Genomic DNA, 17,771 nt, shown 5'->3' with positions numbered 1-17,771 from the left:
AATGTACATAGTCAAATGACACATGAACTAAAATTAAAACTATACAATAATACAAGGACTAAAACCATTATTTCCCCTATTAACCTACCATCTCTCACCTTTCCCTCTTTCTCTCCTCACATTGTTGAAATGGTTTCTTATGAATGTGCTCAACACCAATAAGCAACAAGCTAATGTGATAAAAACAAAGGAGGCTACCCCAGACTTGATCTCGCTACCATTGAATCAACTCTTTAGCTTATGTCGAGGGGGGTTCATTATTAAATTTATACATGTAAATCAGTAAATCGATCATATATACACAGTGTAATTTTTTGACGAAGGAGGTTCGGATCCCTTCGCTCCATGTAGCTTCGTCCCTGCTCAACACGATTCAAGTATTGATAGTGTACTATTTAAAATACGGAAAATGGTCAAAATGCATTTAAACTATGCTAAATTAACATAAATTCCCCCCGTTTATAGTTTGGTCTAAAAATTCCCTTGTCGTCAATACCTTGGTCCAAAAATGTCCTTGTTGTTACTTAATAGGTTAAAAATATCTTTGTTTCAAAATAAATATATTATTTATTTTCTTTTTAACACATTTTTTCTAATAATGTTTTTTTATTAGCAAATGTTTATCTTACTTCAATTCGGGTAAATAGAAAAAAATTATTTCTTATTTTATTATAATTATTTTTATCGTTATATAAACAAAAAATAATGATGGATTTACTATGATCTTATAAGTTATATATATGATATATATTATCCGTTGAAAGGGTAAAGAAGTTATTCTATTTTAATTGATAAAATGAGATTAAGAAGAAAAAAAATATTTCCTACATATTTATTAGTTAAAGTGATTCTAAAAGAAAGGAAACAAGAATATGGTTCTTTAGTGATTTTTATTAGGAACACAGTGTGTTTAAAAAAAAGAAATATTATATTTATTGGAAAAGCAACATTTTTTATTCATTTAGTAACTATAGGGGTATTTCTTTACCAAACTATCAACAACAAAAGCATTTTTGGATCAAAATATTAACGATAAGGGCATTTTTGAATCAAACTATAAACGAAAAACATTTTTGTTCATTTCATATAGTTTAAGGATATTTTTATCCCTTTTTCATTTAAGATATTACCATGAATCATGATAGTATTTATCTAATTTTTAATATTATTATTTTACTAAATAATAATTATATTATTATTGTGATTTTTCATTTTTCCAACCGAATCAATGTAAGATTTATAATTTTTTGACTTATAATTTTTTATTAAAAATTTGACAGACACAAATTTATAGAATCAATGTGAGATCAATATTCCTGTACTTACTCTGATTTACGGAATACATAAATCATTTTGTAAATATATCATTTATTAATTGTTTCTCCCTTTGTCCATATTTACTTGTTCACTATACTATTTTAGAATTTTTTATCAATTTAAAAATCAATAAATAATTTATCATTTTGTGTCTATTTTACCCTTGCTATTAAATAATATATTTAGATGACTTATATTTTATTGGGGTGATTTAGTAAAATTACCCCTATCATTTATTGTTCTGTAATCCATGTGTCATATGGGTGTCAAAGAGGAGATTGAGTTGAAATAGAAATCAGATTGGGTCATGACACACTCAAGTTTACTTTGGGCTCAAATTGGCTAAAAATCGGGTTGGATCATGATCCATTTAATTTGACCCGCTTAATCTCAATAATTTCAACATATTGTCATTTAACTTTTACAACCACAATTTGAATTTCACCTGAAGAAAATAAAATAAAAAGTTACAAATGAATAGATAAATCATAGAAGATATAAAATCAATAGTGATTCATACCTTCAATATATAGGAACATGCATTACATTAATGCAAATAAAAAGTCTTAAAACAGGTTGCAGTTGGAGATTAAATTGGACTCAATCAATTGAAGATTCATTTAAAATATGCTAAAGCTCGAATGAGTTCAGATCGAATTCAATTCAAATTATCTTAAGCCCAACCTATAAAATTTCGGACAGTTACCTATATTTGGACTCATTTTGACATTCCTATAGTGTGTCAAGTCTATAGTGGAAAACTATTGTTCAAGAGGGAGTATAACAATCATGCATACCACGGATAACTTCACTAAGAGGTTGTTTGGTACAAAGATTAATAAGGGAGAGATCAGTAACGCAAGGATAATAATGCAGTGATTTAGTGCAGATATTAGTAATACATGATTTATTTTTTATCAATTGTTTGGTTCATTGTTCCACCCTATCTTGTGTTTAGATTAAAATTCTACATACAAAAGCTTCTTTCTAACTATACCCTTGAATTATTATGAAATTTTCTATTTCATTTTTGTTAATTGCAACCACAATTACCACTTTCATCATTATAACTATATCCACGACTTTAATAATCATCGTTGTCACCACATCGATCACTACTAACATCATTGCGGCCAATGCCTATTCCCAACCACCGCACCTTTCGTACCATCATCAACTGTACATTTTCCTCGGTCAACATCATGAGAATTGCCAACTACTAACATCAACAATCATTACCATCACTATCAATTATTGCATCGCATAAATCAATACAATACAACTTTCTTCCCCATCATAATTTTACTACCACCATTACTAGGCATAATACATAAACATGACTTTTAACTTGGCTTCAATTGACAACTATGACCTTTAACTTGGCTTCAACTGACAACTATGACCCTTAACTTTGAGTGTGCACAAGTAGGCACTTAAACTTGTATAAAATTGAACAAATAGACACATTCATCCTACATGACACCCTACATGACAATTTTGTGTCCTACGCGACGTCCTATGTGTATTATGCCATGTAGGACACGTGTGTCTACTTGTTCAATTTCATGTAAGTTTAAATGCCTATTTGTACACACTCAAAGTTGGAGGGCATAGTTATCCGCTGAAGTCAAGTTAAGGGTCGTGTTTATGTATTGCCTTACTAGTAACTAGCACCTATCATCTACCATCTTTATCATCAACAACAAAAATAATCATTTTTTAATTATTAAATTTACATTTTATCTAATGTTTGATTGGTTTTGTTTAAATTGTATATTTATTATATTTAAAAATATATAAATTATGCATATTTAAATATTAAAAAAATTACCTAACTACACAACCTTTCTTTCCATATTCACTAAAATTTCCTACCATTTCAAAATATTACAAAAATCCCTCTTTTTCTCTTTTTTCTCTCCTTCTCAAGATACGTTATTCGTAGCCCTTCCAACCCAACAATTTTGTTCCTATTTTCACGCCTAAAATCACTCCCATATATCGGCAGTTACATCCATCACTCCATTTTTGAATTTCAAATCTACTCTCTCTCCAGTTCATCAATTTCAAGTTCCTAAAGAGGTAGGACTATTTCTTCATCAATTTTTTTTTCTTTTCCACTTCAATGTTTTTTTTAATTTTTTTTTTTTTAGCTTTTTCATCTACAATTTTCTGATACATATGGATTCTTCTCCCTCTTTTAGTATTGAGTTTACCCAAGTTAGTTTCACTTACTAGAGATATGGTGCGGTGTTGTATTTGATTCTGATGATGAACACTTTCATGAAAATAGATCTAATCAACGAAATGTTTCGTTAATCATGAAGAATTTGAGAGCAGAGAAGTAAAAAAAATGATGTATGCTCGAGTTCTAAATCTATTGTTGAAAAAATGCTCAAAAAAGAAGGAAAAAAGTTGGATCTATCATTACACGATCATCACCACCAAAGATACAGATCGTCAATGTATCTCGTTTATTTTGATTCTTAAATTAGTCTTTGTTAGTGTTATTACTGATATGATACATCACTGCTACAATAGCCTTTGTTTTATGCAATGTATCATGTTCTTATTTAAAGTATTGATATATAACTCTAATGTTGTTGAATCTTCGATTAGTGCTTATCATGTTCAATATAAATGTACTTGATTCATAAACACTACATAATGTATCAAGTTATATAATGTATAGTCTAAAAAGGAATGTATCATGCACAATTTTATGGGCATGATGCATAAATACATAAAAGCTGATACATGTAAATCCATTCAGTTGCTCTATCAATATTGTGTTCTTCTACTTTTTCTATTTCTTTTACCCTGCAGAAGCAACGAGAATTTGAGTTCGGCATTTAATATACAAGTATATAGTCAAATATTGAATAGATTGACAACTTGTTTTGTACTTAACCAAGGAAGTTTTCAGGGATGATGAAGATAAATCAGATTGACAACAATAGAAGACAACAAAAAAAAAAAAAAAAAAAGCTACAAGTACTGTCATAAAAATAGCAGGAGCAAAAACAAAAGACAGGTACAGTAGTAGTTGAAATCATTCCACCAATTTTGTTGAAGCTTTTGGATCGAAATGAGAAAGCCATCTACTATCACAATTATTTCTTTTTCACAAAATTACAATTCGATTCCTAAATTTAATGATATTATAAGGAACAATAAATTCAAGTGAAATTACGCAGCTTCTCAATCTCACCATCCATGCAAGGAAAAGAAAGTGACAACATAATATTTGTTCCACCGTAGACGAGACTCTTGGGAACAATAAGTACAAATCCTCACTCTCATCAATTCTACACAAAGTGTAGCAAGAAACTGTTCCTCGTCATCCGCATAAGAAGCTTTAACAAATACTAATATTTGTGCAAAGAAACTTATTGAAAGGATCTTCGATAAACTGGGAGAAGAATTTTGAATCTCAAAATTTTGAATCAAAATTGAAAGGATCTTTGATGAATGAGATTTGAATTTTGAATTTTGTGAAGCTATTACAAATTGGAATGGATTGATATCAATCAGTTATGTGTGATTTGTGGGAAAGAAAATCAATTTTACGCATATTAAACGCAACAGACAAGTTTTATAATGTATTACAATTAATGTATTCGGATGAAACTTATGTATCCAGATGACTGATATTTTAAGGGATTTTTGTAAAATAAAAAAGAGTAGGAATATGATGTAATTTAGGTCTTAGGGATTTATGTAAGTTATCATTTAGTATTGAAATCTAAAGATAATATTTTAAGTTTTCAAATATACATCACGTCTTTATCTCAATGAAAATAAATAAAAATTAAATTTTGCAAGATTTCAACAACCCCTTTGTTCTTGGTTCAGAAAGGATTTATTTCCCCTCATGTAGCTTACATGGCAGGAAAAGTGTACTTTACGCGTGAGATAAGCTAAGTAGCTAACCCATTACCTGTTCTTACCTACCCATTCAATTTGTCTTTGACTTGAAAATACAGAATTCGTCTTACCTAATCTATAAAAAGTAAATACTATTTATTTTTAATAGAATGTTTTGGATTTGAATCCATTGAATACGATGTAGGATATTTTACGATAATTTCAAATTAATCGAGCTTTAAAATAAATGCATACACCGAATGAGAAACAAAAATAATACTGTAATAAAAACTTGCTAAAATCCACATTAGTAATCCTTAATTTATATTTCATGTGCAAACCTTAGAATAAACTTACAAAGAGAAATAAAATAACCTTAATAAAAATGTCTGTTTTAGTATTGAAGCAATTAAATTAAATATAATATTATAAATTAAATATAATATCCACATGGTACAATTAGTTATTTTAATATTAACCTCGTATATCACAATTACCATATACTAGTTAGAACCAAAGATACCATAAGATAAAGAAAAAATAAGATGACAATTTTGTCCGTTTCACCGTTTGTTAGTTGTGTTTTCTTGTTACTTTAAGTATACATTTATTTTCGTTCTTATATGTTTATTTTTTGTACTTTTAAAAATGGAATATGTTGAATATTTTATTTTATCTTATTAAAAAAAAAAAAAAAGTTTGTTTGCTACGCAAAATAAGTTGTTTTTTAAAGTAAAAAAAGTTGTTACTTCCTTAATTGACCTAGTTTCTTTTTTATTTCTTTCTAAGAATATGATATATTACCAAATAAATCAATTTACTTTACACTTTTCATTTTAATTTTAAATACTAAGAAACTTCATTTTATCACCAATGAATTTTTTTATATTCAATCAAATATAATGTAGTTAAGGTCACAAGTTTCAAAATGATATAATCATATACACACTATGTAATATTTTAAAATATTATCTTTAAATCTCATTTTTCTCAAATATCATACCGTTTTGAGTCTGTTTGATATTGTTGTTGGAGGCCAAAAGTGTTTTTTTTTGAGAAAAAAAAGACTTATTTTAAAAAATTAAGTGTTTGACAATTTCGTAAAATTGCTTTTAAATGGAAGCAGAAGCAGTTTTTCTGTTGTTGGGAATAAGCTAAAAATCTCTACTTTTAAAACAAAGCAGAAGCAAAAATAGAAAATTAATTTTTTTAAGACTAAAATATCTCTTACATGTATACATATTTATCTTTTTTTTGGTCAGATGTATACATATTTATCAATAAATTCCTTGTTAATTAATTAACTCATCTCATAAGTTTGGTTGATTTTTATTTTTAGAGTATTATAACAAAAAAAAAGGAAGGATAATAGCTAAGATTGAATTCGAAAAATAGGTAACAAATAATAAAAAGATTCATGTTTTCAATATTTGTCTATGTACAATAATGATTCAAAATTTGAATATGTACAATATTGATTCCAAAATTTGAATATGTACATTTTAAATAATTGAATTAAAAATGTAATTAGAGTTTATGTATTAGGTGTTTAAAATAGTTTATCTCTATAAAATAATCTTAATATTAAAAAGCACATTGATACTTGCCATTTTTTGTAATTTGACTCTCAAAAGCATTTTTTAAATAAAATTAGTCAAACACAAATCGCTTAATAAAAATACTTTTCAAATGAATATGCCAAGCACAAATTGTTTTTTTTTTTTTTTGAAAAAACACTTTTCTAAAAAGTTATTTTAAATAAGCGCTTCTAAACATAAGGAGTTTTTAGTAGCAATGCTAAACAAGCTTAATTACATCTATAAACTAAAATAAAAGGAGGATCATATTTCTAAAAAAAAGTCCATCAAATAATTTCTTCTTAATTTAAGTCATTGGAGCAAAACGTGGGGTTCATTTAAATGCTTTCGTTTTCCTTGGATTAATAATTTAACTTTTTGAAAGTGATATTTTATTTAATTTCAATAAAAACTCACCTATTATTACAGTATGTATCTCATTGTACTTACGTGTGAAAACTAAATTGAACCTAATTTAACATCAAACACCAACCTTCATTTTCAAGATAATTGATATTGACCAAATATAAATTCTAGTCATCTATTTTTCTCTTTAATTAGACTTGTTTCAGTTCAAAATAATAAAATGAATGTCAATAGCTAGAGTAATGGGGTGATAAAAAAAAAACACTTCAATTTTTTTTTTTTTTTATGAAAAAGATTTAAATTCTTTTTACATTTTTTTGGATAGAGAGGGCATGGGGTAAAAATAAACTATTTTTTAAAACATTTTTTTTGGGATAGGGGTGCTGGTAGGTGTGGAGTGATAAAAAAAACTTAATTTTTTTTTTTTGTTTTAAAGCTTTTAATAAGATCTCTACTATAATATGTGTATTCATATTATTCATTGAGTAACTCGTTTTTAATCATTTAAAATACAAATCGAGTCGAATACTCTATCTATTTTTATTCAACCCATTTTTGATAGACTCATATTCGACTCGACTCGTTGGCACACATATAATTCGGAGTTCACACCAATAAATTCATATGATTCGAATTCCTTCTGACTCATGCTAGTGGGGGAATTTTAGTGCATCTAAGTGTCTTTTTTAAATGAAAAAATTATTCGTAACTTGTAATTCCAAGTATTGAGACATTTCGGATCTTCCCAATTTATTACTCCATCTCTTTTGCCAACTACTACATCCCCAACCAATTGAGATTTCTCGCCGGTGAACTACCACGCCGAATTTGCATTGACTTCTCTTCGTCTCCGTCACTGTTTTTACGAGAATCCATGGGTACTTCCGACGTTAATGTCAACTCCTCCTCCTCCCTCGTCAAAGATTTCCTCCACAAATGCGGCGGCGTTGCCGTGATTGACGGCGGCTTTGCGACGGAGCTGGAACGTCATGGAGCGGACCTTAATGACCCTCTTTGGAGCGCTAAATGTCTCCTCACTGACCCTCACCTTGTCCGCGCTGTATGCTTCTTCAACCATATCTTTAATACTCTATTATATTATACTAAGCTGAATAGATTTTGTTTTCTTAAAAAAATATTAGTTCAGTAACCTTTTTGTTTTCTAATTGATTTTCACTTGTCTTGTGTCGTGTTCCTGACTAGCTTATTCAATATAGTGGATTTAGCGAAAAGGATTATCTTTTCAAGATTAGTTCTTTAGGATGTTAGCTTTACAGCACGGGTTATGTGGATAAGTTGGACCACCATATGGATTTTTTATTAGGTTTCCCTTTTCTGTAGAAGCGTGAGGGTGTGGGGGTTGTTGGCAGCATCTTTGTTTTGCATACTGGTAGACTTTCTGATAATGTCTCAGGGATTTTGTCTTCTCTAGGAATTATCTCATACAAGTTGATAGAACATATTGTTAAACAAATGCATGAAAAGTAGCTTACAACTAATCCTTTTGAGACTCTCTTCTTTTTTGATTCTGCATCTTCACCTGACTCGATAGGAGAGACTGACCTATTTCATACTTCTTCAAATAGCAAAGATTCAGCCTCTCTCTATCTCTCTCTGTCTTTTGGAAAGAAGAAAGATCCAGGAATACCCAATTTTCAAAAAATTAAGTAGAATGTAATATCTTAAAATGAGACATTTGAGTCAAACTGTATTCTGCTAATGAAACAACTAGCTACAGTAATTTTCTCTCCAAATCCTTAGATCTAAATTTTCTCTTATTTTAATGTTTGACTCCTCAGCTAAAGCTTCAAAAATTCAGTATTTATAAGCTCTAATCTTTCAAATTTTTCTTCTACAAAGTATAATGATTTATTCATCTGTAAGTTCTTGCCAATTGATCGATCTAAGGGTCTTGGAAGAAATTAAAGGGAAACGGGTTAGGGTGAGTCGAATATGGTGTTAATGAGTCAGGTTTAATTTCAAATTTAATTAAATTAGATCGGTTTTAATTTTGGCATGTGGACCTCTGACAAGAGGCCACATGGAAAAAAACATTTTGCAAAACCATCAAATTCGACCATTAAAAAATAGCACGAATGGGCCATTTCTGTTATGACAATGGCATGGTTGAACTTTTTCTCAATGTTCGATGACATATTTGAAATTTTTTTGACTAGTTTTTTTGGTGATGTGGACCTCTAATAAAAGACGCATGTGCCGTTAAAAAATAATGGCACAAATGGATCTAGACATAAAGGCAGTGCCATGATTTAGCCAACTATAAATAGATGACATAAATGAGTCTTTTCTCAAAGTTTGATAGCATATTTGAGTATTTTTCCTTTAAAATATTATGTTAATTTGCTTGATGAAAATATTAATGTGGTACAGGCGTGAAATTTCAACAGAACCGCTGTGGTTCAGAATTGTGAACAATTAAGTGTTACCACGTCTACAATCTCTGATATAATTTTGAATGTGATCCTCATATTGAATAGTTAAAAGTTCTTGTCTCTTGACATAATCAACTCAAATGAATCAGTAGATCTCAACATTTGGCAACTGACAATCTTCTCTTTGATTCTTTCCCTTGTCGGTATCCTTTGTGGCTTTTGTTGTACTGTTTAAACTATGCTTTTATCACATATCTAAATCTTTGCTGGAAAATCTTGAGAAACTAGTGTGATATCAATTATCACCACTCTTAAATATTTGAGGTACATGAAAATTTTCTCTTTGTTCTATTACATGGCTCATTGGTGTACTAAATTGAGCAGGTACACTTGGATTACCTTGAAGCTGGTGCAGATATAATACTCAGTTCATCTTATCAGGTACCACTTTTGTCAGTTGCAATTATTCTTCCTCTCTGTATCTCGTATGCATGATCTCTTGCGCATGAATGCATCTCAAGTTCTATCTATGTCCTTGCGACTAGTTTCATGGTTTCTCATTTTTTGGACAGGCAACCATCCAGGGGTTTAAGGCCAAAGGATATTCTATAGAAGAAAGTGAATCCTTACTCAAAAGAAGTGTCGAGATTGCATGTGAAGCACGTGATGTCTACTATAATAGATGCTGTGAGACTTCAGCTGATCAAAGCACTGATGGAAAGGTTCTCAAACAACGTCCTATCTTAGTTGCAGCATCTGTTGGGAGTTATGGGGCCTATTTAGCTGATGGTTCCGAATACAGGTAATTTAAAGAAAATTAGGACTTTATTCCTCTTCCTTTCTCTGGTCTGATGTGATTTCTATGGTAGGAACGTAAGGGTTTTTTGTGTACTACTTGTATGCTGCAGTTCCAATTAATGAAAGTTTTATTACTTGATTAAATAAAGGAATATTGGATTTTTTATGGGCTGTAAGGATGCTTATCTGCTTGTTCCTTAGAGGCGTTTTTGTTTACCTTGTTTCTTGTTTAGCTCCCTGTCATCCCTGTAACTTTTGATATTTTTGTGCATTAAAGTGTATTCTGGGAATATTGCTCCAAATATTTGCAAAACTACTCTTTAGTTTGTAGTCACCTTGGTTAGAGCATAAAAGTTGTCTCACTAACACCCATGACATTCTTCTGACAATTCTTACCTGGTCTCATTAACATTGTCTTTGCCTCTTAAGCACAAACCACTATTAGCCTTCCATGCATGTGAAACTGACTTGCTTGTCAATTTGCAGTGGGGAATATGGGGATGCGGTTGATCTCAACTTTCTAAAGGATTTTCATCGTAGAAGGGTTCAGCTTCTTGCAAACTCTGGTGCTGATCTAATAGCTTTTGAGACCGTGCCAAATAAACTGGAAGCTCAGGTAAGGTCGTTATTGGTTGTAAGTTTTGAGGAGATCTTTTGATACTACTTATTGCCTTTACTACTTGTAGAAATTAGTGGTATGCTTCTGTTATCATTCTTTATAAAATGCTATGGACAATAATTATCTGAAACACAGCTGTTTGTGACAATAGAAAAAGTTAATACCACAGTATAATGCTGTGAAGCAGTCTATTCTGGAGTAATAGTTTGTATTCTTTTGTTAAGAGTTTGAGATTGACAGCTATTAGCACCTGTCCAGGCTTTTGTCGAGCTTCTTAAGGAAGAAGACATAAAGACTCCTGCCTGGTTATCCTTCAACTCCAAAGACGGTGTAAATGTGGTCAGTGGTGATTCCTTGTCAGAATGTGCTGCAATTGGCGAATCATGTGAAAAAGTTTTAGCTGTTGGAATCAACTGTACCCCTCCTAGATTTATTCTGGATCTTATTCTATCCATCAAGCAGGTACTTTTTCATTACATTTTCCCGATCTTCATTCTGTTTATCTTTGGGGGTTTAAAGTGACACTTTTAGTGGCTGCTTAGAGAAGATGGATATTGTACGAAAACATGAGTTGATTATTTCTTGTTCTGATCGCTTTTTTAAAACTCAAACCGGACCATCTGGTCAATGAAGAACATAGTTCAATCTTTGTTAAAAGATGAACCTTCCAGAGAAGTAAAATGATCAAAACAAGTTAAACCCGATCTCAGGAAACCTTATATTTGTCAGAATTAAAAAAAAAGTCATGTCTTTAGTTCATTCCTTATTGTATCCCCATCTGTCTGCATGTTCATTATTTGACTTACACTTGGGGATCGTTTGGTAGGGCATATAAGGACAATGCTGCATGTGGTGTGTTAGTGATGTTGGTAATAGTAATGCTTGCATTAGGTATGGGGAGATTATTTCTTATGCAGTGTTTGGTTTGGTGTATTAAAAATAACATGCATTGCATAGTTTCTAAAAAAATATTTGCTTACAAAAATATCCTCCACAAATATGGTGGAAAGGATGTTGAAAAGGTTTTGAGGGGTAATTGTGTCCTTAACCATGATAGTGCATGCATTAGAACCCTTTGCATTACTAATATCATAGATTTCCATATACTAGTTATACATACCTTAGTAACAAATAGTATATATAACTAATGCTTGCATTAGTTGAAAAAGTGCACCAAACAAGTTACTAGTAATACACAATACTAATGCATGCATTATTTTTTCTATTGCACTCTACCAAACAACCTTAGTTCACAGACCACCAAGAGCAATAAGCAGAAAGGAAGAAGGAACTGGGATGGAGAACTGGTTTACTTGCATGTGGAAACACAAGTTTCTGTCATATTGTACTTGTGGTGATAACATATTCAGCAATTTTGGGCCTATAAAACCTACTTGTCTTGGGCTATAATGCCTTCATATTCAGGGGTCATGGAGCCATATGTGTGTCCTTGTTGAAGGTCTACACTAGGATGATTCTCATATTTTATCTATGAATACATGTGGTTAGAGAACTCCTCTTGGTGCTAGGGGTAATTGCAGATGCCCCATGTTAGTTTTTGCAATGCTAGCAGTTCAAAGGTGAAAACTAGCTACATTGAACAAATGTTAAAGAAATTTTCTTGATAAGAAAAAAACAAATGATTCTAACTTTAATCTGGAAAAGGGACAAAAAAGGAAATGGAGGAAAATTAGAATGAGAGAGTGATTTTTTAAAAAACTGGTAACTTTATATTTTCCTCAAAAGACGGTACTAAAAATGTACTGGTCAATATGTATAACATGTAGTTCAAATCCTACTATCATTTCCTAAATTGAGTCTAGTACATCAATTTTGGAGATAGTATCATTTGAGTATAATTAGTTACACCAAAAACATAGTAGCATAAGACAATTTAGTTTGACTTTTTGCATACTATTCTCTATACTATCAAAAGCTCTAGAGTTCCTTTTCTTCCATATTGCCCTCCATATACTAGCGGGGATAGTTCTTCATTTGTCTCTATTCTTGGACTGCTTTCCTGCTTCCTCCCATCTTTGGATTGCTTCCGTGATCTTGGCAGGCATTGTCCATGACATACCCTTAAGATTAAGGAATAACCTCCATATTTGGCCAGTGATCTTGCAATGTATAAAGAGATGGTTAACTGTCTTAACAGTTTTCCCATAAAAGAAACGTCTAGAACATAAAGGGTATCCCCCTCCTCTTCAAGTTGTCTTGAGTCAGTACAACTTCTTCTTTGGCTGACAACTAGACAAAACAAGCCACTTTGAGTGAGATTTTGACTTCCAGATTCCTCTTCATGGCTAGTGACTTTGAGGCTGATTGGGGTGGCTCAGCCAGTTGTATGCACAACCCACCTAAAACTGCCTTTCTGATTGCCTTTCCACCACAAAATGTCTTGACCCCCTTCCAGTCCATTAAATTGCCCAATGGTGTTGAAATAATCTTTTTTGATAAACAGTAACATTGTATTATATCCAGAACAGTACTTAGGTAGTACTGAACCATAATTACAAAAGGGACTCTAGAATGCTTATATCTCTATCTATATTGAATCAAGTACATCAACAATAGCCGTAGACTCATTATAGTATAACTGGTTACACTAAAAACAGGGCAGTAAGATAAGTTAAGTTTGATCTCGTGCACTTCATTTTCTACACCTTTATAGCATCTGGAGTTTCTCTCCTTCCACACTGTCCATCAGATGCATGTGGGGATGAGTTTCCACCTACACCTATTTTTAGCTATTACTCCTACTTCATCCCAGCTTCTTAGAACTTCAGAAACCTTGCCTGGCATGACCCATGTTAGGTATTTAAGGTTCAAAATAATACTCTATAACCTGCCTGTGAACTTGCATTGTAGAAATAAGTGGTTGACTGTCTCAACAGTCTCTTTACTCAAAAAACATCTAGAGCACATGTGGATTCCCCTCTTCAGTAGATTATCAAGTGTCAACTCAACTCCTCTTGCTAATAGCCATACAAACAGGAAACTTTATATATTGAATTTTGACTTCCCATATCAGTTTCCATGTTCAGTTGAGATTCTGGTAGTTGGACTGATTCAATTGATGATAAGCAACATTAAACTTGTATACCCCTTTACTATTACTTTGCCACCATAGAGTATCCTCTCCTGTTTGGAGACCTGAGAACTGTTTCAAAGTGTTGAAAAAATCAGCAACTCTGTTGATTTCCCAGTCATTCATCTGTCTTCTAAAGCTGACATTCCATCCTTGGGCTGACCACATCTCTGCCACTATTTTGAGATGATGATTAGTTAGGTTGTAGATATCTGGAAACACCACTTTCAAAATGCCAACTTCATGCCATTTATCATTCCAGAAGCTAGTCTTATTCCCATTAGACACTTTTATCTTGGAGTGTTCTTGCATTTCACTCCACAATACTCTGATAAATTTCCATAGCCTTACAACATAAAGACTAGTGACCTCCTTGGTCATCCAGTTGTCCATCTGCTCATGTTTAAATTTGATAACTCTTCCCCACAACTGGTTTTGTTCTGTGGAATACTTCCATAACCATTTCATCCTGAGGTGTTGAAAGAATTTGCTACCCTCTGAATCTCCCAGACATTTAATTGTCTCCTAAAGATGAAGTTCCACCCTTGAGGAGTCTAGTGATTTACTATGGTCTTCTGTTGGTGGGATACTAGAGAATATATATCAAGATACAAGGCCTCTAGTCTAACTGTCTCATGCCAAACATCCTTCCAAAAATTCTGTTGTCTCTCCATTCCCCACTTTGATCTTTGTGTTAGCCTTAAATTCAAGCCACAAAGATCTAATGGATCTCCATACACTGACCCCATATGGTGTAGTCACCTCTTTGGTCATCCAGTTGTCTTCCTTTACATATTTTGCCTTAGTGATTTCCTTCCAGTAGGTATGTTCTTCATTATTGAACTTCCACAACCATTTCATCCTAAGGGTTTTGCTCTGTTTCATAAAGTTCTTTATTCCCAGATCTCGATGTTTTTTTTTTGAAACTGGTAAGTTTAAAAGCCTTGGATTAGTGTAGTTATTGTTGTTTGAAGCTTCTTTCCCACTATCACATCATTCCATTTAATCAAGTTGTAGCTTTTTCTCTCATTGTTTCCTTGCCAGAGGGATTTTCTTCTAATTTTATCCAACCTATTGATTACCCTCTTGGGAATATGGAATACTGACATCATATAGGTTGGTAGTGAATCAAGAACAGAATTAATCAAGGTCAACCTGCCACCCCTGGAGAGATATTGTGATTTCCATCTTGCTAGCTTCATTTCACATTTTCTCAACCACATTGTTCCAGATTTCATATGACTCAGATTTAGCCCCCAGAGGCATCCCTAGATACGATGTAGGCAGTGCTCCAATTTCCCCTCCCAGAATAACATTTAAGGCTTCATGTTGTGTACTTCATTAATTGGATAGAGGTAGCTTTTCCTCCAATTATTGTGTAGACCAGAAAACTCTTCAAACAACACTAGGATCACCCTCAGTATCTTTAGTTGGCCTTCTTCAGCATCACACAGTATCAAGGTATCATCAACATATTGTAGATGGGTAAGTTCCATACTGTCTACTTCAGGTCCACTGACCTCAATACCTCTGAGCCATCCCCTCACTTTAGCTGATTTGATCATATTGTTCAGCCCTTCCATAGCAAGTAGGAAAAGGAAAGGAGAAAAAGGGTCTCCCTGCCTCAGTTCCCTCTGGGCACTAAAGAAACCAGCAGGAGATGAGAAAGTGTCGTTTTATTTTTCTCTTGTTTGGATTATAGGTGGAAAATAACAAGGGAAATTGTGATAAGTGTTCAAATTCTTCTCTTAACTCTCTCCCCCCCATGAGGGAGAAACCTTTGTGGGTCTAGACAAGCAAATGGAAATTTCTCAAGCGAAGCTTAGTTTGCTTGTTATCCTAGGTTATTTTTCTTATATACTTAACAATAGCTCTGTATAAATCTATTGTTCTAATATAGTCTTGTTACTTTTTGACTTGCATTTCTCAGGTAACAACAAAACCAATCCTTATATATCCCAACAGTGGTGAGAGTTACGATGGCATTCGGAAGGAGTGGGTGGTGAGTATTTCTCCTCATCAACTTTCAGTTTTTTAACTGTGCCTATTGAGTACCACTGCAAAGGCTTGTTGATTCTTGATTTACAGCACAACACTTATGTGCTTATTCCTAGTCAGTGGCTTGTAGGAAAGAAACTATGTCATTTCCTTTCTTGCTGACAACTTGGGATGATGAATAGAAACCTTGATGAGTTTTTTTATTTTTAATGAACAAGAAATTCATGTTGAGCCAGCCCTTTGGGCCAGCCGCAACCTTCAGCACTCGGGGATGATGGGGCCCAACCATCTACCCTTCACCACTTAAATACTGGACTTAGTTCGCTTGGCACAGGGATCAAATTTGTGACCTAAGACACAAAACCCACAGCCTTTGACAATTGTGCCAACCCCTGCGATAGTTGTTCACGCACGAACTCGAAAAAAGTCACTTTCATCTTTTCCTTTAGGCTCCACATTTGCTAATCAATATGATGGTCTACAACCTTTGTAATTCTCAACATTCAAGCATTTATGTGAAAATTTTCCATTTCTACTTTATGTGGTAGCTAAAGATGTTGCCTGAAGCACAAAAGAAAGCCATTTCAAGACAGCAAAAGATATTTAAATACTGAATATGAAGTAAACCGAAATTAGAAGTTAATGTTCTGCTCATGAAATAACTGGAGAAGAGCCACTTCAGTTTCAGTGTTTTTTCCCTTAGAAAAGAGGAAAGCAAAACAAAACAGCTTATGCCCTTGGGCTTAATACAACCAGGAATTTTAAAGTACTTTGTGCCCTGTGTATAGTTAATTAAATCTAGAAATATTAATCATCAGCTGTGTAGTCCTGTGGTTTTAAGATGTTCTTACTAATATCCATGCTGTAATTACTTCAAATTTATCCTCCTAATATTGGTTTTCTCTATGTTGCAGAGTAATACTGGGATAACAGATGAAGATTAAGGAACTAATTACTTCAAATCTATCCTCCTAATAGTCTTTTTTTCTATGTTGCAGAGTAATACCGGGGTGACAGATGAAGATTTTGTTCCTTATGTTAATAAATGGTGTGAGGCAGGAGCATCCCTGGTAGGAGGTTGCTGCAGAACTACTCCAAATACCATCAGAGCAATTCACAAATCACTCTCCGGAAAACGTACTGTCTAATCTGGAGAACAAAATAGGGGCATCTAACTTAAAAACGAGACAAGATTTTGTGCCTGGGTCGAAAGGATTGTTTCCGTCTCTTGTAAACCTGGATGGCCTACGTTTCAGAAGAGGTTTCTGCTTGACTGGAGTTCAGGGCAAGAGAAGATCTACTGATCAACCTAGGCTGTTTATTGGTGGTGTATCATATTTTTGGTACGTGGAGATGTACAAAAAATCTATGAAATTTTTGGTTTTTGAGAACTTTTTAGTATTACGCCACATTGTAGTTTGTGGTTCTCTATTTTACCACCAACCACGGAACCATAGCTATTTAAGTATTTGCTGTTGTGTTTAGAACTTCAATTTTCCAAATTGGAAGTTCTGAGATTTGAACCTTAATCTTACCAACTATGAGTTATGGCAACTGTTACCTTCTGTACTTGTGAAACAAAATGCTCCATTGTACGCAGTGACGGAGCTGGGATTGTTAAAACCTTTTAACTTGATTATATTGTAGCAGTAGTGGTGAAAAATATTAAAATAATTGTTAGAAAGTCAGTTTAGCAGAAAGATACCGTATCAGATTTAAAGAATGTAACTTCATTTGTGAACATT

The 17,771-nt window shown here is 32.7% G+C and overlaps 1 protein-coding gene across 2 annotated transcripts; it reads left to right on the top strand.

Moving 5' to 3' along the window:
• The first annotated feature begins 7,719 nt into the window (after window positions 1-7,719).
• Window positions 7,720-17,595, top strand: LOC102595885 (homocysteine S-methyltransferase 2). 2 transcript variants are annotated; one of them, XM_006349644.2, is made up of 7 exons: window positions 7,720-8,187; window positions 9,905-9,961; window positions 10,093-10,322; window positions 10,805-10,934; window positions 11,196-11,399; window positions 15,959-16,027; window positions 17,025-17,595. In XM_006349644.2, exons 1-7 carry the CDS (start codon window positions 8,002-8,004, stop codon window positions 17,172-17,174), a joined length of 1,026 nt encoding a protein of 341 aa, XP_006349706.1. In that variant the 5' UTR covers window positions 7,720-8,001; the 3' UTR covers window positions 17,175-17,595. The 2 variants fall into 2 exon arrangements, with proteins under 2 accessions (XP_006349706.1, XP_006349705.1); XM_006349643.2 differs by having other exon boundaries at window positions 15,959-16,030.
• The last annotated feature ends 176 nt before the right edge of the window (window positions 17,596-17,771 follow it).

The sequence above is a fragment of the Solanum tuberosum genome, unplaced genomic scaffold (assembly GCF_000226075.1).
Source record: "Solanum tuberosum cultivar DM 1-3 516 R44 unplaced genomic scaffold, SolTub_3.0 scf00110, whole genome shotgun sequence".
NCBI lineage: Eukaryota > Viridiplantae > Streptophyta > Magnoliopsida > Solanales > Solanaceae > Solanum > Solanum tuberosum.
The sequence above is the reverse complement of the archived record's forward strand: the minus strand, read 5'-3'. Positions and strand labels throughout refer to the sequence as shown.

What these genes read in the sequence shown, in the direction of transcription:
- LOC102595885 (XM_006349643.2), top strand. Translation starts at nt 8,002, where the DNA reads ATGGGTACTTCCGACGTTAATGTCAACTCCTCCTCCTCCCTCGTCAAA. An exon ending in ACCCTCACCTTGTCCGCGCT is followed by an intron (nt 8,188 to 9,904) that starts GTATGCTTCTTC and finishes TAAATTGAGCAG; the next exon opens with GTACACTTGGATTACCTTGA. An exon ending in GCATTCGGAAGGAGTGGGTG is followed by an intron (nt 16,031 to 17,024) that starts GTGAGTATTTCT and finishes TCTATGTTGCAG; the next exon opens with AGTAATACCGGGGTGACAGA.